At 39.7% G+C, this 23,848-nt stretch overlaps 2 protein-coding genes across 27 annotated transcripts in view; both read right to left on the bottom strand.

The window, feature by feature from the left end:
- The window catches only part of LOC116570649 (phospholipid-transporting ATPase FetA-like), a 116,905-nt gene extending 95,929 nt beyond the window's left edge, over window positions 1–20,976 (bottom strand). For 8 of the 10 annotated variants that reach the window (XM_032308024.1, XM_032308028.1, XM_032308029.1 and 5 more), the window contains exons 1-2: window positions 19,589–20,976; window positions 12,132–12,175 (exon numbers count right to left, since the gene is read on the bottom strand). In XM_032308024.1, the coding sequence (XP_032163915.1) occupies window positions 12,132–12,175; window positions 19,589–19,707 (163 nt within the window). In that variant the 5' untranslated portion in view covers window positions 19,708–20,976. Of the gene's footprint in view, window positions 1–9,719; window positions 10,080–12,131; window positions 12,176–19,588 lie in introns of those variants that run through there. The other 2 variants (XM_032308031.1, XM_032308030.1) reach the window with 2 other exon arrangements.
- Window positions 20,977–21,061: 85 nt separating this feature from the next.
- Window positions 21,062–23,848, bottom strand: part of UNC13B (unc-13 homolog B) — a 233,267-nt gene continuing 230,480 nt past the window's right edge. For 15 of the 17 annotated variants that reach the window (XM_032308017.1, XM_032308012.1, XM_032308014.1 and 12 more), the window contains 3 exons: window positions 23,144–23,236; window positions 22,802–22,961; window positions 22,350–22,635 (listed from right to left, as the gene is read on the bottom strand). In XM_032308017.1, the coding sequence (XP_032163908.1) occupies window positions 22,350–22,635; window positions 22,802–22,961; window positions 23,144–23,236 (539 nt within the window). Of the gene's footprint in view, window positions 22,636–22,801; window positions 22,962–23,143; window positions 23,237–23,848 lie in introns of all 17 variants that reach the window. The other 2 variants (XM_032308022.1, XM_032308007.1) reach the window with 1 other exon arrangement.

Below are 23,848 nucleotides of genomic sequence, written 5' to 3' on the forward strand. Positions count from 1 at the left end.
GTGAATACTGAGATAAACACCCAGTCCTTGAGTGTGCTACTTAATATAGTATCATCCTCATCTTCCAGCATATGATAATTGTGGTAACCAAACAGGTGTTCAGGGTCCTGAGCCCTAAAATCTGGCTGATCTACTTATTTACTGAATAAGCAGCAGCCAATAAAATGATTTATGAGCACTTTACTAGTTTCTCAGCATAGATCTAGGACACTTTGGCTTTGCTGCTTAAATGCACTCCACTCCAAGCTTATCCAACTTCAAATCCTTTTAGGGATTTCAATTTTCCAATTTATCTTTAGAGATTTCCAACATAACTACTGATATTCACTCTACATATTTTCCTTCTATTCCAACAATTCCAAATCACATGGTATCACCCAGATAAAGTTGTCTAAAGCAAGGGTAACAGTTCTGACAAAAGATTGAGCAGGTGGGCAACTCCACCTAACAGAAAATCACGACAATCCCTGAATTTCAATAACTACTGATGGGTCATGCTTAGTGGTTAGTTTTATAGTTGATCTCAAGAAGCTGTGTTATGTTTGATAGGGAAGCTATAGTACCCGAAAAAGGTATATACAGAATTGGGAAACCAGATTTTAAACATACTCACCAAGCCCTTGAAAGGCAGTTAACAAGAATCAACATTAATAAATGCTTAACCCATCTATGGAAATATTCCTAAAGTAATCTGTTTAAGAGATGATAGGGGCACCTGGGTGGCTTAGTCAGTTGGGTGTCTGACCCTTGATTTTGGCTCAGGTAATGATGTTAGGGTCATGTTCCACACTGAGTGTGGAGTATGGAGCCTGCTTGGGATTCTCTCTCTCCCTCTTCCTCTGCCTCCCCCCTGCCCCGCCGCCACAAATATAAATCAATAAATAAGCAAGCTGGTAAGATTAAAGTACAGTCTAAACACATTTCACACAGAGCTTAGGGTTCCTCTCTAGAGAGGAAGCCATGAAGTTAAAATAGAGCTAATCTAAGAGAGGCTCTACTCTTTAAAACTAACATGTTGGTCAGGAGAGAGTGAAGGAATGACAGTTTTTAGAAGAGAAAATATTGAAACATTTATCACTGTTTTCAGCTCTTGCCTAGGGAAAGGTTTCTCTCATTGTAATACCTAACAGAGTTATTTGGAAAGAAATATCATTGGATATTTATCTAATATAATGATTAGAACAGAAAAGACTACGAGAGTACATTCAGTTCTCTTTGCTGTGATTCTGGGATCTCTAACTTGTTCTCCTGGGTAGAGCTGGCCATGAGAAAACAATGTCCTGGATGCTATTAGATTTTCCATGTTGAACTTCCAACTTAGTGGTCTTGTTGATAAATTATTCTTGCTAGAAAGAAAGGAGTGAATTGATCTCCTGAGACCTGGTCACTCCCAAGACAGGCTATATATTGAACTTGTGAACTTATAAAGCTTAGATTGGTGAGGACCACATGAAGATGCAGATTTGAGAGGTCCAACTCTAGCAGTCTATTTTCTCAGTCTTGTTCCTTAACCTCTTTACCATATTTTGTCAAACTCAATGACTAGATATTCATAAGATCTAAGATTTCAATCAAACCTGTTTGGACTACTCTGAGTCTTATCTGTACATGAGAAGGCTGGACAAGAAAATTTCCACTGCCCCTCCCTTACACTCTTAGGACTATTCCATGACTCTAGAAATTATAGAAATAACAAGATTTTGGTAGGTACCCAGTCACAAAATAAATTTATAATGAAATAGCCTTCCTAGATACTTATAATAATCACTTAGAAAAATAATAGAAAAAGTACCACTTAAATGGCAACAAAATTTAAAATATCTATTAATAAACCTAACAATAAATTCATTTAACAAATTAAGTCTATATGAAAAGATACAAATTTTACTGAGGGCCACAGAAGAAGACCTGAATTAGTAAAGAAATACCATGTTCCTGGATAAGGAGACTCAACACTGCAAAAATACAAATTATCCCCCAGATTAATCTATAAATCTAATGTGATCACAGTCATTATTCAATAATTGAAAAGTATAAATAATTAAAAATGTGTCTGTAAAGAGACTATTCATTCACTACCTCTTTCAAACAGGATTTCCTAGAGCAGGTTGAAATTCATGAGTCCTTTGAATAAAGGGAAATATCTGTATACTTTTTGAGGTCAAAACCCATAACTTACATTGTTTAATACATCATCAAGCCTAGTACTGCAAACCTGGCATTCTCAGATTCAATATTTGTATATTTCAGGAGCAACCTTGAAAGCTCACAATACCTTGAAAATCACTATAGAGTGATTTTACTGAAGCATAAATCTCAATTGGATGCTCTGTGTGGGGCGCAGTACTCATTAAGGTAGTGGGTGAATGTACCCAACTCCTTAGGATTTTCATCTCAAAGACTTTTGTCTACTTGCTATCATTTATGTAGTAATTTTCATTCATTCTTTTTTTTTTTTTTAAAGATTTTATTTATTTATTTGACAGAGAGAGAGATCACAAGTAGGCAGAGAGGCAGGCAGAGAGAGAGAAGAGGAAGCAGGCTCCGTGCTGAGCAGAGAGCCCGATATGGGACTCGATCCCAGGATCCTGAGATCATGACCTGAGCCGAAGGCAGCGGCTTAACCCACTGAGCCACCCAGGTGCCCTGTAGTAATTTTCATTTATGAGCCAGAGGTTACCTATATTTTCAATTACATTTTATTTAAACTATTTTTATTCAATCATATTATATTCTATGGGAGGAATTATATATGAAGATTATATTTCACAAACAGTGATACCTGAAAATCTCATTCATTAATGGACACACATGCACACATACATGGTAGTCTGTTGGTCATATGATTCTGAAGAAACAGCAAGAGTGTGACAAGTTCAAAGTGGGTAAAAAAAAGTAGCTAGGGATAAATGTTCAAGGATCAAAAAGGAAGTGCAGATTGAAAGAGATGAAAGGAGAATGCAGAAGCTTATTGAAGTTTAAATGAAATGAATAAAATTATAAAAGAGGTTCTTAAATTCATTTAACAAATTAAGTATTACATTAAGAGCTAGGGAATATAGAAAAGAATCACACAACATCCTTCTCACTGCTGTGAAGAAATTCACTGTCTGGTAGAGAAGACATATGAGTTAAAAATTGCTCTATAGTGTAGTGGATAGTATGATAGAGGTAAGGATAGGGTGTCATGGAAGTGCAAAAGAAGAGTATCTAAACCAAATTGTGGGGATCAGGTAAAGTTTCTTGGAGCAGATCCTCTGCTGAGCCTCAGAGCATAAATATAAGTTAACTTAATGAATATGTGAGACAGAATTTTCCAGGCAGGGCTGAGGAACAACATATGGAAGGTCATGGAGTGGAGAACATTGCAGAATGCCATTAAATACTTAAAAAGTTAACACAATGTTTTGAAACTTATGATTTAAAGATACATCAGTGTGAAGTGTAGTCTGAGTGATGGCCAGAAAATGAGTTGAGATGCTACTACTGTAATCCAGAGGAAAAATAATAAATAGGTGAATAAATAGGCATTGGCAATGGCAAGGTTGTGAAGGGGTTACATTTGACAGTTATATGAGATAAAATTCAAGAAAGTGGAATTTATCTTGTTGAATTCACTTAAGTCCAAGATCTGGACTTCAGTTTTTAGGCTCAGAAACCTGGTTTTGGCTCTTTACTGAGATAGAATATCTAATTCAAACTAACATTAAAGAGGGGTCAGAGGCTGACGTAAAACCAAAATGCTAGATTATGATTTGCAGTGAAATAGATTAACTATCATAATATTGATAATATTTGCTTTGGCATGAAGTTCAGACATTTTCTCCTTGTAAAAAGATACAAAGAAGAAATGAGACATAATCAGAAAGAAAGTTGTTTGATGAACTTGGAATTTGAGGTAGGGAAATTAAATTGGATGTTTCAAAGGTTTAATAGCATCAGGCCATAGACAGGAGATGGAAATATCCAACTCAGTTGGCTACATTCTTTTCCTGGGACAGCTACAACCGTAGTATGCCTCTCAATGTCTTATTTCTATATTGCTACTCTATGCCTCTCAATGTCCTGTTTCTATGTTGCTATTGCTAACCAACAGTCCTTCAATGAATATTCTTGAGATAAATATCTATTTTTTAAAAAGATTTTATTTATTTATTTGACAGGGACACACTGAGAGAGATAACACTGTACGGGGAGTGGGAGAGGGAGAAGCAGGCTTCCCGCTGAGCAGGGAGCCTGATGTGGGGCTTGATCCCAGGACTCTGGGACCATGACCTGAGCTGAAGGCAGCCACTTAACTGACTGAGCCACTCAGGTGCCCCTTGAGATAAATATCTTTAGTCAAGTCTTAATTTGTCCAGATTTCCTTTTTAAGGTTATTTTTGATAACTCTGCCTTGATATATATTCATGTTTCAATTTAATTCTCAGTCATAAGTCTAATTTCCCTTATTTCCAAGTTCGTAGAGATGGTAGAGTAACAACTGACCTCTCTGTCACTATTTACTTTCTACAAACTCCAGGTGAAAGTTGAAAGACAGTGAGATAGTGAGGGAAATGGGTAGGATCCAAACAAAATGTGGTTTACAAAGAGAACGCTCCCAAACGTGCCTGGCTGGCTCAATAGATACAGCATGCAACTCTTGATCTCAGGGCTGTGAGTTAAGCCCCACGTAGGCTGTAGAGATACTTAAAACAAAACAAAACAAAAACCCAAAACAACAACAACAAATAAAGAAAAGATTCTTAAGGGCAATTAACCCTACCATACGCTGAATACGTAAAATTCATCACTTAAATGAATCAAATCCTGACATTTTACCCCTGAGCCATCTGAAGAGATTGTCTTTCATATAGTTATTTAGCCAGAATCCTTGTCAGAATATACTTTATTTATATTAACACATCTATCATTTAATACCCACAATGTTCCAGTACCAGGAACTATGGGGAAAGTGGAAATTACCAACATATAATCCCTAATCTTACAGAGCTCACTATTTAGAAGGGCAGACAGACACATAAAAAAGTAATTACACAACAGTGGGATAATAGAAATAGCTTCAGTTGGAGCACAGAGGAAATAGTAATTACTTCTGTTTGGGGAAAGGAAGGATGGGGACAGTAAAGAGTTATGTCACAAAGGACATAATGCCTGTGTGTTGACTCATTATTACCAAAGTTAAACTTGGCAACTGGCTTATTGGAAAGATCTAATTGAATGGATACTTTCACACAGCAGAGGGATTTAAACCACAACTACTAACACTGATCATAAAACACCTCAAATTGTTCTAGCTTTTTCTAAAGTAATGAAGAGATCCTAAAAATTAAATCTATTAAAGTTTACTGTTTAGTTTATTAAAAGCAATAGAAACAAGTTTGATAAGGGGTATTGTAATATCAAAATCATAGATACAGGATATCATAGTTGCAAAAATGATGGGAATCCATGACACCTTATTTTCTTCATTTTCTAATTTAATCTTTAGTCTATTAAATGTTCACTTAGTACCTACTATGTGCATTTTGCAATACATATAAAATTATCATGTTGTAGCTCTTAAACTTACACAATATTATATGTCAATTATATCCCCTCAAAGCTGGGAACAAAAAAACAAACCAACAAAACCCTACCAGTACATGTTACAGTGAGATATAAAAATGAAGACTGTGAATAGGGAAAGGAATTAGATCCAATGGTACAAATAGATATAATGCAAATGACATTGCCTTTAGGGAACTTGGAGGAGGGAATAGTAAACAAAATGCCAAAATGGTTCAGAGGGAAAATAGTTCTTCTAGTTAGAGAAGTCAAGAAGGGTTTAATGGGGAAGATGATATTTGATCTGTGTTTTACAACAGCAGTGTAAATCTTGGTGAAGAATAAATCCAAATATTTTTTTCCATGATAATCAAATAACCTTTTTAAATAAAGATAGGTGTGTAAAGGGAAAACTTCAGCTTTTTCCCTTCCTGTATAGGGAAAACCCAGTCTTCCCTACTGTCTCTCCTTTGAGTCATCTTTACTACTCACACAGAACACTTCACCTGACACTTTTGGTCACCAAATGTATGAGGTGGTGGGGGGGCACTTAAAATAATCAAGTCTCTGACAACACCAGCTGGGTATCCTATAATTTAAGTCAATTCTGACACTAGCTACACTGATATAGTATCAGGTAAGGTACAGCCTTATAAGACTCCCCTACTCCCCAATTTCAGACATTAAACTGTAAGTTGTGCTTCTTACCAACCACCTGTAGATCAGAGGCTCTAATGACCTTCTTCTCAGTTTCAATTAATTTTCTAGAGCAGCTCACTCAGGGAAACATTTATCGGTTTATTAAAGGACATGAGAGAGGATGCAGATGAACAGCCAGATAAAGAGATACAGAGGGCGAGGTCTGAGAGCCTGTGAGCATCTGAGAGCCTGAGAGCAGGAGCATCCGCCGCAGTGAAGTTGGGGTACAAACCCAACTCCTCATGTGGTTGCATTTGATAGCCTAGAAGCTTTCTGAACCCCACATGGAATTTTATAGAGGCTTTCTCACGTAGGCATGATCAATTATTAACTCTGTTTCCAGCCCCTCTCCACTTTCTGGAGGATGGGGGGGGTAATATAGCGCTGAAAAATTCATGTAGGCCTTACAGAAAAGACTAGACTGAACAACAACTTGAAGTGGACAAAGGAGTTACTCAAAGGCCTATCTGGAGGAAGAGCGTTGCAATCGGAAGGAATAATGAACGAGACCAAAAACTGTTTAAGGAAAAGCAGGAAAGCCAGAGTAGCTGCAACAGCAAGGCAAGGAGCAGACTGGTAGGAGAGATCCGGCAAGGTAGGGGCAGAATATACACAATCTAAAAGGCCAAGCGAGGACCTCGACTTTTTTTTTTTTTTTTTTTAACTCAAGTATAATTAACATACAGTGTTACATTAGTTTCAGGTGTATAATGATCCAACAATTCTATACATTACTCAGTGTTCATTGCTGTAAGTGTACTCTTGATCCCCTTTATCTGTTTCACCCCTCACCCCACACACCTTCCCTCTGGCAGTCACCCGTTTGTATTTAAGAGCCCTGGGTTATTTGTTGTTCTTTGGTAAGGACCTTGGTTTTCACTGAGTGAAAATGGGAGCCACTGTATATCATTGGGGAACATGCCCTGTTTTGCCATATATTCAGGCTATCCTTTTGTCCATCAATAGTTAAAGTTTTCTTCATATATGTTTTATGCATTTCTTTTTATGCTTAGTCCTAGATATTTTAAGATTTTGTTGCTAATATGAATGGAATCTTTCTTGAATTATATTCTCTAATTGGCAATTGCTATTAAGCAAACTATTGAGGGGTGCCTGGTTGGCTCAGTAGATCAAGCATCTTATTCTTGATTTCAGCTCCAGTCATGATCTCAGGGTCATGAGATCCAGTCCCGCACAGAGCAGATTCAGATACTAATAACCACCTAAGCTGGGTGTGAAGTTGGTAACCTCCTCATGGAAATTAAGAGAACTCCAGATATATAATTAATATAAAAATCAAGTTTTTCAAAGATTTGCTTATTCTAGACAGAGAGCGTGTGTGTGAATGAGTAGTGGGGAAAGCAGAGGGAGAGAATCTCAAGCAAACTCCCTGCTCAGAGTGGGGCTGGATACCTCAAATTTGAGACTAGGACCTGAACGGAAACCAAGAGTTAGTTGTTCAACTGACTGAGCCATCCAGGCACAACTGAACAGGGATTTTTTGCTTTATTTATTTATTTATTTTTAGATTTTATTTATTTAGCGAGAGCAGGCATATGCATGTGCATGAGCAGGAGGCAGGACAAAGGGGAGAAGGGGAGGGAAAGAATCTCAAGCAGATTCCAAGCTGCTCGAGCCCAAGCCCTGAGGATCATGACCTGAGCCAAAACTAAGAGTCTGATGCTTAACTGACAGAGCCACCCAGGTGCCCCTTTTCTGTTCTCTTAACACATCCCTCCCTATATACTGGTGCCTTAAAACGTTCTTAAAATGTACTATAGTATGGTCTCATGGTGTTTTTCCAAATTTTTTGTCCCAAACCTGCTCCACTGCATCCATTAGGATGGCTACTATTTTTTTTTTTTTTAAGATTTTATTTATTTGACAGAGATCACAGGTAGGCAAGAGGCAAACAGAGAGAGAGAGAGAGGAGGAAGCAGGCTCCCTGCCGAGCAGAGAGCCCGATGTGGGGCTCGATCCCAGGACCCTGAGATCATGACCTGAGCTGAACGCAGCGGCTTAACCCACTGAGCCACGCAGGCGCCCCATAGGATGGCTACTATTTTTTAAAAAAATAAGTATTGTTAAAGATATGGAGAAATTAGAATTCTTGTGCATTATTGGTGGGAATGTAAAATGGTGCACTATCACGAAAAACAGTATGGTGAGTCCTCAAAAAATTAAAATTAGAATTACCATACAATCCAGCAATTTCACTTCTAGGCACATACCCAAAAGAACAGAAAGCTGGGGCACCTGGGTGGCTCAGTGGGTTAAGCCTCTGCCTTCGGCTCAGGTCATGGTCTTGGGGTCCTGGGATTGAGTTCCGCATCAGGCTCTCTGCTCAGCAGGCAGGGAACCTGCTTCCCCCTCTCTCTCTGCCTACTTATGATCTCTCTGTCAAATGAATAAATAAAATATTAAAAAAAAAAAAAAGAACAGAAAGCAGGGACTTGGGGTGCCCGGGTGGCTCAGTCAGTTAAGTGGCTGCCTTCAGCTCAGGTCATGATCTCAGGGTCCTGGGATCAAGTCCCACAACGAGCTCGCAGCTCAGTGGAGAACCTGCTTCTCCCTCTACTTGCTGCTCTGCCTACTTGTGCTATCTGTCTGTCAAATAAATAAATAAAATCTAAAAAAAAAAAAACAAAACAACACCTCATTGAAAAAGAAAGCAGGGACTTAAAGAGGTATTTGTATACCCATGTTCATGGCACTATTCATAAAAACAAGGAACAGAAGAAACCCAAATGTCCAACAACATAAGGGATAAACAAAATGTCTTATATATACATACACTGTAATTCAGTCTTAAAAAGATTATGACACATGCTACATCATAGATGAACACTGAGAACATTATGTTGAGTGAAATAAGCCAGTCACAGAAAAGATATACTATATGATTCCACTTTTATGAGGCACCTCTAGTAGTCAGATTCATAGAGACAAAAAGAAAAATGGTAATTGCCAAGAACCAGGGGTTGGAGGAATGGTGAATTAGTGTTTAATGCATACAGAGTTTCAGTTTAATAAGATGAAAAGAGTTCTGAGATGAATGGTGGTAATGGTTGCCCAACAATGTGAATGGACTTAATGACACTGAACTGTACACTTAAAAATGGTTAAGATGGTAATATTCTAGGGGTGCCTGGGTGGCTCAATTCAGCTTAGGTCATGATCCTGGGCTCTGTTCAGTGGTGAGCCTGCTTCTCCCTCTCCCTCTGCTTGCCGCTCCCCCTACTTGTGTGCTCTCTCCCTCTGTCAAATAAATAAGAAAAATCTTTGTAAAAAAAGATGGTAATATTACATGTGTTTTACCAATTCTATTTTTGTTATATTAAAGAAAATTTTAAACCTGTTCCATCAATGTTTGCGTGTTTCTTGTTCCCTCTTTCATTCTGTGAGGCCCAGTTTTTCCTCTGCCTAGGGCTTTGAACTCAACCTTCCTCACTGACCTTTGTTTCCAGTGTTACCTTTTTCTGGGCCTGGAACTCCTTGAGTCCCTCAACATTCACCTTTGCCCAGATTATGGTTTGTTCCACTTTTCTTCGCGCTCTTGTCTTTTTTTTTTTTTTTTTTTAAATCCAGTCTTGTTCCTAAGACCCCCAGCATGGGCCAGTCTCACCTATAAAGAAAGATCTCAGAAATAAAGCACACAATTCTAGAGTACAGACTATCTGTATTCCAGGTATAACTATGAACTTAATGCTGTTTAATATAAATTAAGAATTCACATTTATGGAGAATTGTTTGAAGGATATACTGTTTAGCCACTGCTTGGAATCAGTTTGTTTGCTTGTTTTCATTTTCTTTCCTAAGTTTATTTTTTTAGTAATCTCTACACCCAACATGGGGCTTACAACCCTAAGATCAATAGTCATATGTTCTGCCTACTGAACCAGCCAGGACCCTGCCTGGTTTTGTTTTCTGAGCCAAGGCTGAATAAAGGAGCTCTAGAAACTTTGTGAACCCCCTGAAATTGTCTGAAAAAACCTCTGTGATTTTAAAAGTTCTCAATATACTCTATTATTTATTCCCCCCAGAAAAAGAGTTAAGTATTTCTATATATATTCTAAAATTTGTTATTCCTTGGATTGAAACAGATCATCAAAGCCTTACCTCAACTGGAATATTCTGCCCCAAGCTCAGAATGGGTTACACTGAACAATGCTTTGGCACTATGCCAACAACTTACATGGAAGGACATTAAAAGGAAACAGTCTCAACTCTAAAAATCTGTTTAGGGAACTACCATAAAAACAAAGAGAGCAAAACAAAGATGAGCACAGATCTGCCTGGATATCTCAAGATCTTAACCAGAAAATATGTCTATAAGGCAGAAATACGCTGATGCTATCATGAGACAAGAAGAGATTATGAAAAAGTCCAAGGAAAATGAAATTCCTTATGTAAGAAGTGGGTCAAATGTAATGGCAGCACTAAAGGTTCTTCCTTTAATGAGATTTGGAGAGCTACCAATGCAGGTAATAATGGCAATTTTCAGGTAAATGTATATAACATTTACATATACATTGAGTATACCTAAGTTAAAGGAAGGTTCAAACTATAAAAGATATCATGTGAAATTTTTAGCAATTCTCCCTTTCCAATTTCAGGATAATTCTCTTTAATGTAACTCTCACATTCCTTGATTTAGCTAAAATCCATCTACCCATTCTTCAAAGCTCAGCTTTAAATATATATACATATATTTTTTAATATATTTTATATATATATAAATTTTAATTATATATTATATATAAAAATAAATGCACTTAAAATTTTAAAAATTTTATATATATATATATATATATATATATATATATATATATATATGGGGGGGGGCTCCAATGTATTTTGGCTCCACATCCAATGAGGGACTTGAACTCATGACCCAATGATTAAGAATCTCATACTTTACTGACTGAGCCAGCTAGGTGCCCAGTCAGCTTTTAAAATTATGAAAACAAATACAGTTCAAGTCGAATTCCTTTTGTTTCACTAAAATGAAATCCACCCTCTCTCCTCAAACACACACATGCATAGCTTTTTTTTAAAGATTTTATTTATTTGACAAACAGAGATCACAGGTAGGCAGAGAGGCCAGCAGAGAGAGAGGAAGGGAAGCAGGCTCCCTGCTGAGCAGAGAGCCTGATGTTGGGCTTGATCCCAAGACTCTGGAATCAGGACCCGAGTTGAAGGCAGAGGGTTAACCCACTGAGCCACCCAGGCACCCCACATGCATAGCTCTTTTACTCTTTTTAAAATTTTTCATAAGCATATCCACAAAGAACTATGACAAAAAGTTTTCCTTTTGTTGGAGGGAAACTGCCCTCTAAGAAAAACACTCAGGGGTGCCTGGGTGGCTCAGTCATTAAGTGTCTGCCCTAGTCAGGCTCCCAGCTCAGCAGGGAGACTGCTTCTCCCTCTCCAACTCTCCCTGCTTGCGTTCCATCTCTAGACTCTCTCTTCAAATAAATAAATAAAATCTTCCAAAATAATGTAATTAAAAAAAATTTTTTTTAAACCCACTTAAACATTACTGTCTATGTGAATTAATGGGAACTAGTATCATCAGTGGTTCTAGCCAAAGACTTTCTACAATAGTCTCAAGTTCAATTTTTAATTTTTTTTCCTCCCACCTTTGCAGCAAAAATAGTCTCAAAGCCAGGTCAGAGGAAGTCAAGTCTGTGTACTCCCCTAAGAAGTTTTTTAGAGATTCAAAATTGCAAGAAGCTTCTTGGTGGACTTTAGTTCAATCATTAATGAGTGCTCTGAGAGCACAGCAACCAATTTCCTGGCTTTGTGGTTAAACATGGTACAGTATAGTAGTTAAGTAAGATGTTGACCTCGAGAATCTCACCAGATATAAGGTGAGCACTTACCTGAAATAAAACATTTTATGTATTTCATTTCAGAGAAACACCACCTAAGGATAAAACAAAAACTTATCAGTCCAGGCCCTGCTGACATAATACTTATTATTTATCAAAAGTTACTGTGTGTTGGAAACTTTACTATGTGCTTTACCAAGATCATTTTATTTAATTTTCACTAAAATCTGGGCCTAGAAATAGGATATTATTCTTTCCCACAGATGAAAAACCTGGGCCTAAGCTTAAGTCTTGCTCAGGGTCATAAAATCAGAGAGCGGTAGAGTTACAGTGGGTAGAGATTTGAATCCCTGCTTGTCTGGATGCTCTTTATCACAATTTTTATCCTCTCTCTTGTAGACTTCGCCACAGATGAAGAGATGACTGTCAAGTGCATTTCTAGGGCAATAACTGAGAACTGTGGTCAAATAGAGTAGAATGTGAAGTCTTAAATGCCCACATGCTACTCTTCGGTAGCTCTGGCACTGAGCTCAGAAGAAAATCCTCTATTCCACTATGTCTCCACATTTCAGCAGCCCCTTTTTCTTTAGACTGAGAACCTCTTAGAGCAATCATTCCCAAAAGCATGGTCCATGAACAAATTATTTCAAAAACATGAAAAGCCTTTGAGAAAAATACAGACACCTGGCCCCTACTCTAGATGTACTGACACAGAATCTCTGGGAGGGGTGGCAACAAGAAACCCAGGAGATCTTTTTGCCTATTAAATTTTAGACTATTCATTGCCTTGCAGCAAAAGAGCTAGCGTAATCAGCAGGAGGTAAGTTGAAAGTGAGCCTCCATAATAATCAGTCTGACACTGGGTCAGATTGGTGTTAAGAAAAAGATAGGACAGAGATCTTGTGAGAAGGCGTAAGGTCATAACATTGTTTTGCAGCTGAAAGAGATCTTGAAAATGGTCTATTCCAGTGTTTTTCTAATAGTGTTTTATGAAGCTTTAGGAGTTCTAAAATGGGATATGAGAAAAAAGGAGCGGCAGAGCTTAAAGTCTTAAAAAAATGACTGCAGAAGCTTTACTGGTAACCTGGAATTTTGTGTAAGACTGTACCTGAATACTAGTTTTGCTGATTTAAACAAACAAAAACAAATCTTGGCTGCAAAAGAGAAGAAAAAATTCTCAAGGCCCAGCATGCATCCCAAACTAATTAAATCAAACATATGCTAGTTTGTTCCAGATAACAGCATTTTTCGATACAAAGTGATTGCAATGTATAACCAAGAGAACCACCATACCAATTTGCCCTGTGCTTCCTCGTTTGAGATAAAAGAAAATTAAGACCCAAAGAATTTAAAGGCAATCAGGATTGAAACCAGCATCTTGACTTCTAGCTCACTATACTGTGTTCTCGCCACAATCCAGAATAAACTAATTATTCCTCTAAAATTGAGGGCATATAGATCAAGATTATTATGTAACCTCACATTTACAGAGTTCTCTGGACTTTTAAAGAGTACTTTATATGTATTCTCTTTTTAGATTCTTATATACTGGGAAGTAGGCAGGGCAAAACTATATCTGTCTCAGAATGAGGAAAACAGAGGTCAGTTAAGATAACTCAAAGTGGCTTAGAACCCTAACCCTAATTAATCTTCTAACTTCTGGATTAAATAAATCCAATTTGGCAAGTGTTTGTGTGCCTAGTATGTGTTAAAACATGGTCAAAGATAAGACATCATCCATGCCCTCAATTAATGTACAATCTTCTTAGAAAAACAGAAATAACTAAAATCCTGTGCAGTATGGCTTATCCCTTGGACTAGCAGAAGCTGAAAACACTGCCTGATTGCCCTCGATAACAAAATCCAATTCTCTTCAAATTCAGTCTGTGGCTTCTACTTTCTTTCTGACTATGGCAACTAATGTTAGGGAACTCAAAGGACTTGTATATAGCTATTGCATCTCTAGGCAAGGCCACGTAGCTGAAAAATGTCTTGATGCGGTAGAGAAGAGAGAAGAAGGGTGCAATTTCAGTGAGGTTCATTTCATAATCTCTGAAGCCAAGGCTATGACTTAGCAAAAGACTGGGAGGTCCCCAAATAAAGGACTGGATGGATAAGAAAGAATATTCACATAAATAATTATTTCCTTTTCCAATGCATTTTAATAGCTTGACAGTTTGTAATTTAAGTTGAAGATAAATACTATAAACCAAGGAGGAAAATAACATGTAGGGAATAGTATTTGTATTAGTAATCAGAGTGGTGGAGAAGGTCACAGATAGACAAGAATGTTCAGTCAAGTTTTTTCATGAGGAACTCATCAGACATTGCAAAATGTTGCCATCCATATTTTACCAAATAAAAGATAAAGAAAGAACAGGACACCATGTTTTATTTATAAACTGAAACAAGTTGGCCAGGAATGGTCTATCACAGTTGTTCTCAAACTTTAATTTTCATCAGAATCACCTGGAAGCTGGGTCCCATGAGTTTCTGATTCACCAGGTCTGAGGTAAGGCCCAACAATTTACATTTCTTACAAATTCAGGTGATGCTGATGCTGATGCTGTTGGTTCAGATCCCGTACTTTGAGAACTACTGGTTTATCATAAAGTCCACAATATACTAGATAACACAGGCATGCACACATGCTTGTTGCAAATTATGACAACTTAGTCAATTCTCTATTGTTGCCCGTGTAAATGATACTCTCCAATACCTAATGGCCAAAAATAAGATTAAATCAGGAAGAAGTTAGGGTAAACCACTTAATTAGACCATCTATTTAAAAAGTACAAACGAATGAGTTTATGAAATGAATGTTTGGGTATTTGACAAAGGCAACAAGTGAGGTATATGGAACAACTAGGAAATGACATCGCCCTTTAAAAGCCTTTACTTAATCTTGAAGAAGACATCAACTTTATTTCTTGTATTTAAGAGAAGACCCTTTGGACTTCTCACTTTCTTAAATGTTACCCAAAGTCCTATCCTCATTCTTTTCTCATTACTCACTTTCCCTGAGTTTTCTTAATCACTTCCATACCCCCCAACACCAGCTTCATATACTATATACATCATTTGCTAGTAACTTTGTTAAGGTTAAGAAATTCCTTTGAGAATCTGATTAATGCCCTTTCTTCATAAAAATAAACATACACACTGGGGCACCTGGGTGGTTCAGTCAGTTAAGCATCTGCCTTCTGCTCAGGTCATGATCTCAAGGTCATAGGAATTGAGTCCTGCTCAGTGGGGAGTCTGCTTCTCCCTCTGTCCACCCCCACCTTGTGTGCTCTTTCTCTCTCTCAAATAAATACATAAAATCTTTTAAAAAAATAAACATACACCCCTATATACATTTTACATCCAATTCAAGATGAGATTTTTTCATTCAGGTCTATAGGCCCCTGACCTAGTACATACATAGGTCAGGGGCCTATATGTACTATGTACATATGATTCCAAAATCTATATCCTTCAGTCTGAATTTTTATTTTGAGCTTCAGTATTACATATCCAAAGAGCTACTTAACATCTGTTTTTGGATGTCACACGAGTCTCAACATCTACAGGTACTGAGGAATGATTGCTTAATATGGATGGGGTTTTCTTTTGGGGTGATGAAAAGGGTCTGGAATAAGCATTAGTGATGGTTATACAATACTGTGAATATACTTAATGTCACTGAATTGTGGTTAAATTTTTGTATGGTTAAAGTAGTAAGTTTCACATAATGAGTATTTTCCCACAATTAAAAAAAATCTACATTTACAAAACTGAAATAATCTCTCTTCATCTCTCACACACCTAGAGGCTGTGCTTTCTCTTGTATTTCCGGTCTTTGAATATCAGTTACTAGTCTAGCCATTCACCTAGTGGCCCAAGCCAGAAACCTGAGTCATCTTTGACAATGTTCTCTTTCACTGTCCCATTTGTAATTAATTAGGAAGTTCTGCTTCCTCCCTCATTAAACAGTAAACTCGGGATAGTCATCTACTTCTTCTATCCTCAAAAGCTTCTACCCAAGTTCAGGCCACTGCTACTAACTGCAGAGTCTCCAGTGTTGTACCTGCCCCGCCCTTCACAGAATCCTCACAATCATCCTGGGACAAAGGCATTACTATCCTCATTTCACAGCTAAGGAGACTAAGACTTAAAGTGGATTTTGAATTTGAACTTAGGTAATTCTTAGTAAGAGTTCAGAGTGGTGACTTTTCCTTCCCTAGATCCCTTGTATGCTGGTTATTCTGTGTACTGTGTCTTCCCCTACCCGATTCCCTCTGCCCTATTTGGGAAGATGACCTCTCTGAACTACATCATCCAGACTACCTTACCCCTAGGCTTGTTTGGATTTTGCCAATACAAAGTACTAGCTGGAGACATGAGAGCAGGAAGAGAGAAAGATTAGAGCATTTATTTCTTTACTTCATTTCTGCTTATAGCAACTGTTTAGCCCTTCTGGCCACAGCTCTTGTCAGGCAGTCATCTTCCAGATTGTAGCTGTAGGTGGTCTCTAGTAACAACACTCCTTCCCCTTTCCCCTGGGGCCTAGGAGTCCTACTAACTTGCCACTGTTGATGTGTTTCAACATTTCTTTCTAGTTCCTGTGAATACTGATCCTACTTCTGTAAACAATCCTTTGGTTAAACTCTTCATTTAAACCCTTTTGAATGCACCAGCTATTTTTCTGCAAGGATTCTGACTGATAAACTAGGAAAATAAAACAAAAAAATGGCATGTTGTTGCACTTCGATTCTTTCAATTTCTAGTATCTTTAATATTAAAGAAGGAGTCTCCTTTCCCTCTGATCTAAAGTTTCCCATCCTTCTGGGACTCCCTGGTCTTCTAAGAAGCTTCTCTAAAATACCGTTACCTACAAAAAAACACTGTTGTTGCCACTATTGTGCCATGTGGCATATCTAGTGTGACATTAGTACTCTATTGTCCTATAGTTCTATGATCATTCAGTTCTGTCAGTCTGATCATCCCTGCAGGGCAATAAGCTCTTAGCAGTAGGGAACTTCAGCAATTAGAATCTCTAATGACAAACACATTTTAGAAGGAAACTTAGAGGTTACCTTGTCTAACTTCTTTATTTTATAGATGCGGTTTAGTTTTACACAGCTACAGAATAGTGGCAAACCCAAACCCATCATCTAGATTCTTCCTATTGTTTCACATGCTGTGATACTGCACTGGGTATGCAATATGCTAATGACTCATACTTAAATTTTTTCAGTTTTTGTTTTGTTCAATGCTAAGCCGTGTACCTAGACAACTATCCAGCATACAGGATGTGCCCAGCAAGTATTTGCTCATTTTGAACCTGTGATGCAAGACTAATTCCTTAGAAGTTAATCAGAATTCAGAGGATCATTATAATAGTAATCCCCTATACACCTAGAGAAAGTGTATAGTTTCAAGGTGCTTTCACATTTAAATGAGCCCATTTGCTCCCTCTGAGGTAGACATGGCAGGAATTATTAGTCTATTTTAACAGATGCAGGAATCTGAGCCTCTAAGTTAAAAAGCAAGGTCCCTTTATTAGTATGTTGTAGAGCTGATACCAATATTCATGTTTTTTTACTTCCACTTCAATACTATTTCCATTATTCCATGTTGCTTCTTCAGCTTTGCTATTCCGCTTCTAGGTATAGCAGTTTCATTCATGGAGTGAGTCTGAATATTCACAATAAATAGGTAAATAAATAAACAAATAGGTAGATCATATACTTGTGTTCAAAGAAGTGATTTTGCTCTTTTAAAAATCCACTATTGGGGCACCTCGGTGATTGGTTAAACAAAGGATTCTTGGCTTCTGCTCAGATCATGATCTCAGAGTCATGAGATTGAGCTCCATGTCAGGCTCTGCTCTCAGTGAAGTGTTTGCTTGAGATTCTCTCCTTCTGCCCTTCCTGCCCATGTTCTCCCTCTAAGATAAATAAACCTTTTTAAAAATCCATCATTAAAGGTAATTCTATTCTACTTCTGATTAGATAAAGCCTGCAGATTATCACCATTTTTCTTTCTTTTTAAGATTTTATTTATTTATTTAACACAGAGAAAGAGAAAATTAGATAGAGGACAAGAAGGGGTAGTGGCAGGCAGAAGGAGAGGGAGAAGCAGCCTCCCTGAGCAGGGAGCCCAATATGGGGCTCGATCCCAGGACCCTGAGATCATGAGCCACAGGCAGATGTTTAACCGACTGAGTCACCCAGGCACCTCAGATTATCACCATTCTTGATTATTATGAGGCCTGTTATTTCCCTGAGGGAGGAAAGAAGGTTACCATCTGTATGTTTTGGAACAAGGGAGATAGCACTTTTGAGACATGACTTCCTGTACAGATCTCTTACACTTCTTGTACAGCTGAGCCCTTATAAAACTAGGTCTTCAAAGAGAAACAAGTAACCTCTTGTCCTTGGCCTGACCTCATCAGAGAGGGGCTGTGCACACTGGCTTTCTTCAAGATCAAATGCACTGGAGAGCTACTTAAAATATTTTGATTGAATTCTCTTACCGCAAAGACTTTGGTACAGATTTCACCCTGGGTTTTAGGTATTAGGACGATTTCTGATCCTAATCGGAACACTGCAGAAACCAAAAAGAATCTAAACATATTAGCCATCTTCTTTGGATTTCAATTTCCACTAAAAGCTCAGAGTGTTGACTCAAAAAATGGCCCAAACTAAAGTCCTACATCTTCACAACAGGGGCACAAACTCAAATGCCTACCAGATGCCAGGCAAATAAAGCAAAGCTCACTGTAAGTAAACAAAGAGTAATGGAGTCTGTAATGAACTATAGTAAATTAACAGTTGCTTTTCAGTTCCAACCACCAGTTGCTTTGTGAGAATGTGAGTTAAAAGTTAACAGACCTCCTTTAAAAAAAAAAAAAAAAGGCTGTAAATCTGCATTGTTAAAATGTGAAATCTGGTTTTAAATAGCTACTAATTCAAATTTGCAAGGCTGTTGCAAGACGTGGGTAGCCAGCCAGAGTTTGACTTTTCTTTATGGAGTAGGTCTCCTGTGCCATATGAGAGAATGATAACAAATGTGCCACTTTCAAGTCAAATGTAGTATAAGATCTATGCTTTTTTCGGTCAATCTGGATATTGCTGGAGAAATGGAAAAACTCCGTGAGTTATTAGAATGCGCCTTAGCTAGGAGTTTGGGGGTATCTGTTTCAAGAGGTAACTGGGTAAATGTGTCCACCACATACTTGGAAGTATGTGGTAGGGAATAAAAATCCCCTTAGCTAGGTATTCAGGCAAACTCATCTTCTCTGGAGTGTCTGGGAAACCCTTATGTATACTCATGTATGGGGAGGGGGGCAATAACCTCGAGGAGTATCAGGAGAACAGTTTACAAGAAATTATGAGGATAGACAGGTATTAGCGGGAAGTACACACAGCTGTACCCCAGTCAGTCAGGTAGTCTCTTCAGTGTTGGGAGGGAGAAGGCAATAACCTCTCCTCCGGCGCCACCTTCGGGCGCTTCTTGCTCACCATTGCCGAGCGGACGTCAACTTCACCGATCTCCATCTTAACGCTTTCTGCGCAGGCGCCCTAGCGCCCCAGGGTAGGGTTAAGGGCAGAGTCCCGCCTCCGACCACGCCCTCCCTCATAAGCAACTCCCCCCCCCCCACCCCGCCCCTCTTCTCAGGAGCCCGCCAACTGCCCCTCCCGCCTTGGTTTCCCAAAGCAGTCCTGTAGCTGTTGGCATGGCTCTAAATTCCTGACGCCGGGGAATACAGATGAAATACTCAGACCCTGCCTTTGGGTAGATCACAGACTTTTGAGGAAGACAAACAAGTAAATTATAACTTTTAAGTGCCGTGTGAAGGGGTTCAGGGTTGGTTGGGTCCTAAAGGCTGCCATGAAGTAGCAGAACCTAGGCGGCATGGAAAAGCCTGCAGGCCATTCCAGGAAGGGGGAACAGAATGTGCAAAGGCACAGAAGGGTAGGAGTGCAGTGTGTGTGTAGGGTTGGAACTACAGGGAAGAGCTTTAGAACAGCTAGCTACAGGATGAATGGTAGGGGGGTGTCTGCACTGTCCTGGAGGATCTTAGAATTTCAGCCCAAAGGCTATGATAGGTAACTACTGAATAGTTTTAACAGGAGAGAGACTTACAGAGTACGTGAAGAGGGCTGGGGCAGAACAGAGGCAGGTGATTATCACAGTAATATCCAAATAAGAGGAACTAAAAGCCACTATTCCATTTGTGGTACTGGGAACTGAGGTAAGACAGTGGATTCAACAGGTAAGTTTAAGGCAGAAATGACAGAGCACAAATGGCTTCCAGAAGAAGGAGGAAGTTTTAAAAATGACTAGGGAACTGAATTGTAAGGATTTATTTAGCAAGCAAATGGAAACGACGGCAAATGGAAACGACGAACTGGAAGGCTGGAGTTAATTCCCTATCCTGTGCTCCCACCTTACAAGGGTTAAGAAACTAGGTAAGCACTTTTTTGTGTCAGCTTCTCTGATCTCTCTGCCAGGAGGCCTCATTTTACCTTGTTTCTTCCAATATAGGAAGAGACTTTTTACTCCAGCTTTATTTCCTTGAATCTTCACAAATGAAAGTCCAATTTCTACTCTTAGGCCTATTCCTTTGCCCTGTACATGGCAGCCTCAGCCCTCTAGCAATCCCCAGAAACACACCCTTACCTTGTCCTCACAACATGGACTAGTTTATACTACTAGCACATGACATCTCCTACTCTTCTGGACCTTCTGCAGGAAGCTGATACCCTGGGTCCCCATGACTCTGTTACTGGATTGGTAGTCTCAGGTCAAGGCCAAGATGCTAGCCCACATTACCTGCTTTACTGCTTGGTGCTTACCCAGAGCTGTTTTATGTTGTTGGGGAGAATAGGCAGCAAAGAGTCAGGTAAGAAATTTACCATTATACAGGCTTACACAGGATAGTTATTTTTATAGCTTTCCACACCTTAACAGAATTACCAGACCCCAGAGGCTGCTCTAAGATAATTTATTACAGACTAGCCAAAAATGTCCTGTGACAATGGCACATACAGTAATTAACAACAGCAAAGATGCTTAGTTTCTTGTTACATGTAATGGCTGGTACAGCTGTGGATAACACCGAGTCCTCAGGAGGTCCAGGAGGCTGCTACCAAGGATATCCAAGAACCATGTCACTTCTCTGATCAAGGGCTGAGAAGTTCATATGACCTTCTAAAAGAATTTGTCTTTGACTTCCCAAGGAATGTTGATGGCCCCTCCATCCAGCCTGTACAGAGGGATCATAGTCCAAGCTCCTTCTGTAGGGTTGAACATCTGTGAGGCAAACAGCAGCTGACCTAGATGAAAGGGAGTGAGGCCAAAGACTAGATTCCTTCCGCAAAGGAGAGGACAACCAGAAGGTAGTAGCCATAGGTGAAGAGGACTCCTTCTAGACTGGTTTCTACAATTTCTGGCTTTGTTCAGAGTCTATCCAAGAAGAAAATACAGCCCTCTTTCCTGGATCCTTCAACTAGCCCTCAGGTGCACACACACAGGCATAGCCTCTCATGTTCTGAAACATCATTGTTCCCCTTCCTACAGAAGTGAAGGAGGGGGACTCCTGGGCAGGTGGCCTACAGTGCTAGGGTTCCAAAGAATATTCTGCTTAGGGCTCTGAAGTATCATATGAACCTCATTCTACTCATGACGTATTTTGGGGAAAAGATTAGCACAGCTCATTTCTAGAAGGTATCTTGTTCAGTCTCAAAGCCTTGTTTTCATGGAGCCACACAAAACCAGTGGATCCTGCTCAAGGGAGACTCTAAATTCTCTTCTGTACATTCCTGCCCTGGCCATACTCCAATCCAGACTATAGAGCTCAGCAACACCTTGAGGCTCAACTGACTATTTAGCTAACCAGATACATGCTCCAGGCTCTCTAAACTTGTTCTTCTAATGGTTGATATGTATGGGTCTAGCTGGATAAGGTGTGACATGGAGAGGGGTGTCTACAAAGAATGGCTGATACTCTCAGAAATGTCTGTCCCTCCCTTTATGGAAAACTTCTCTATACAGTAATACCCACAGCCCAGCTCCTAGCACCATAGACCTACTGGTCAGGGATTCGTGACCCTTTCTGTGAAAAGCCATACTTTCATCACCTCAATTTTTCCTTTAATATCCTCAAACTGAAGGAGTCAGCCTCTCAACTATGAGGACCTTAAGCTGGCTACATAGTAACTCTCACTGGCACTGATTTGTGGAACTGATGCCATGTGGTTGGCACAGGAACCTAGGTGCTCAGCTCTCCTCTTCTATGGAACGAGACTCCGATTTGAGCTTCACAAACTCTCGAGCCACTTCGTCATTGCTCCTCTGAGATAGAATCCGGAGAATAGTCATGCCTGTCTCATCCATGTGGATTTTCCGGCCCAAGGGGCACCAGCAAGCACAGCTGCCCTTGGCTGCCACATCCCTCAGAGGCATCACAGCCAGCCCCAAAACACGATCCTCACGGGCAAAGCAGTAATCCTTCACACATATTTGCAACTCATAGGCTTCTGGTCCCTCTTCATTTCCCAGGAGGCTATGAGCATAGGGTGGGTGGAAGGGAGGAAGCCAGAGCTGAAAGAGTCTTCAGATGAATTTTCCCCAGCCACCATCCAACCCATTCCCTCCTCTTCCCTCCCAAGTCTTACCTCCCAGCTCACCCCCACCCCAGAGTCCTAGAGGTCCCCTACCCCGTAACTCACAAGTGAAATGTCTCATTGTACTTGGGGGCCCAGTTGTTGCTCTTTGATTTGGTTGTGAACTTCCTCTTCTTGTCACTTTGGTGTGGGCCAACCATGGTCACTTCCACAAAGGGCCGGAACATACCTGCTGTCTGCCACTTGAGGTCATTGGCTGCTACCACTGCCCGAACAAAGGAAGCCTGTGAGGGATCCCACCATGTGTTCCCAGTTCTTGAGCCCCCTGGTGGCAATCCCCTTGGAGGAAGGCTAAGTTGGAGGACTGAGATAAAGCAGCCCCTGCCTTCAATTGATGAGGCTAGTGCATAAGAAACGGTCTACAACTCGTAAGTCTATGCCACTCACCTTTCACTGTGACCTTGTGCTCCCCAGTTCCAGGATGTGTAAACAAGTCCACCTGAATGGACACTTCTCCCACAGGATCATCTACACCAGACCCTGAAGGACAGATGGACAGTTGGTCCCTCACTGAAGAACACTAAGACTTTAGGCCTAATTATCCCAGGTAAAACTGAGGAGTTAGGAAGCCACCACCTTATATCCTAAAGTCTGAAGCAATCACCCAAAGTAGTCATGGGGAAGTAAGCAATGGGAGAAGGGAAAGCAAGGGGATAAAGAATGCAGTTGTGTATTAAAATACATTAAAGTGACGACATCTTAGGTGAAATGTTCCAAAAATGCACTGGGAACCTCTCAGGTGCCCCAAACCTCTCTTATCTCCCAGGCTGAAGAATTTTTCATTGAAAGGTATTAGAGAGAAGGACAGCATTGCCACCTTGTATTTTTGTCTGGGAATTATGGCCACCCCACAGTGTCTCAATGGAACAATGAGGGTCCCTTCTAGCCAAAGGCAATACTCTCCACTCTCCCACCTATCCTTGGATTCCGGGACGTCCCTGGTTGGGAGGCTGCCCTGCTCAGACTTTGTCCTATTCACACCCGGACCCCTCCACAAGTCCCAGTCTCTGGCCAGTTTGTAGGCTCCCCTCAGCAGAGGTCTCACTATTTTGATAAAATACCGGTATACTGCACCCCAGATAAAACTCTGTC

This window comes from Mustela erminea, chromosome 12 (genome assembly GCF_009829155.1).
Source record: "Mustela erminea isolate mMusErm1 chromosome 12, mMusErm1.Pri, whole genome shotgun sequence".
NCBI lineage: Eukaryota > Metazoa > Chordata > Mammalia > Carnivora > Mustelidae > Mustela > Mustela erminea.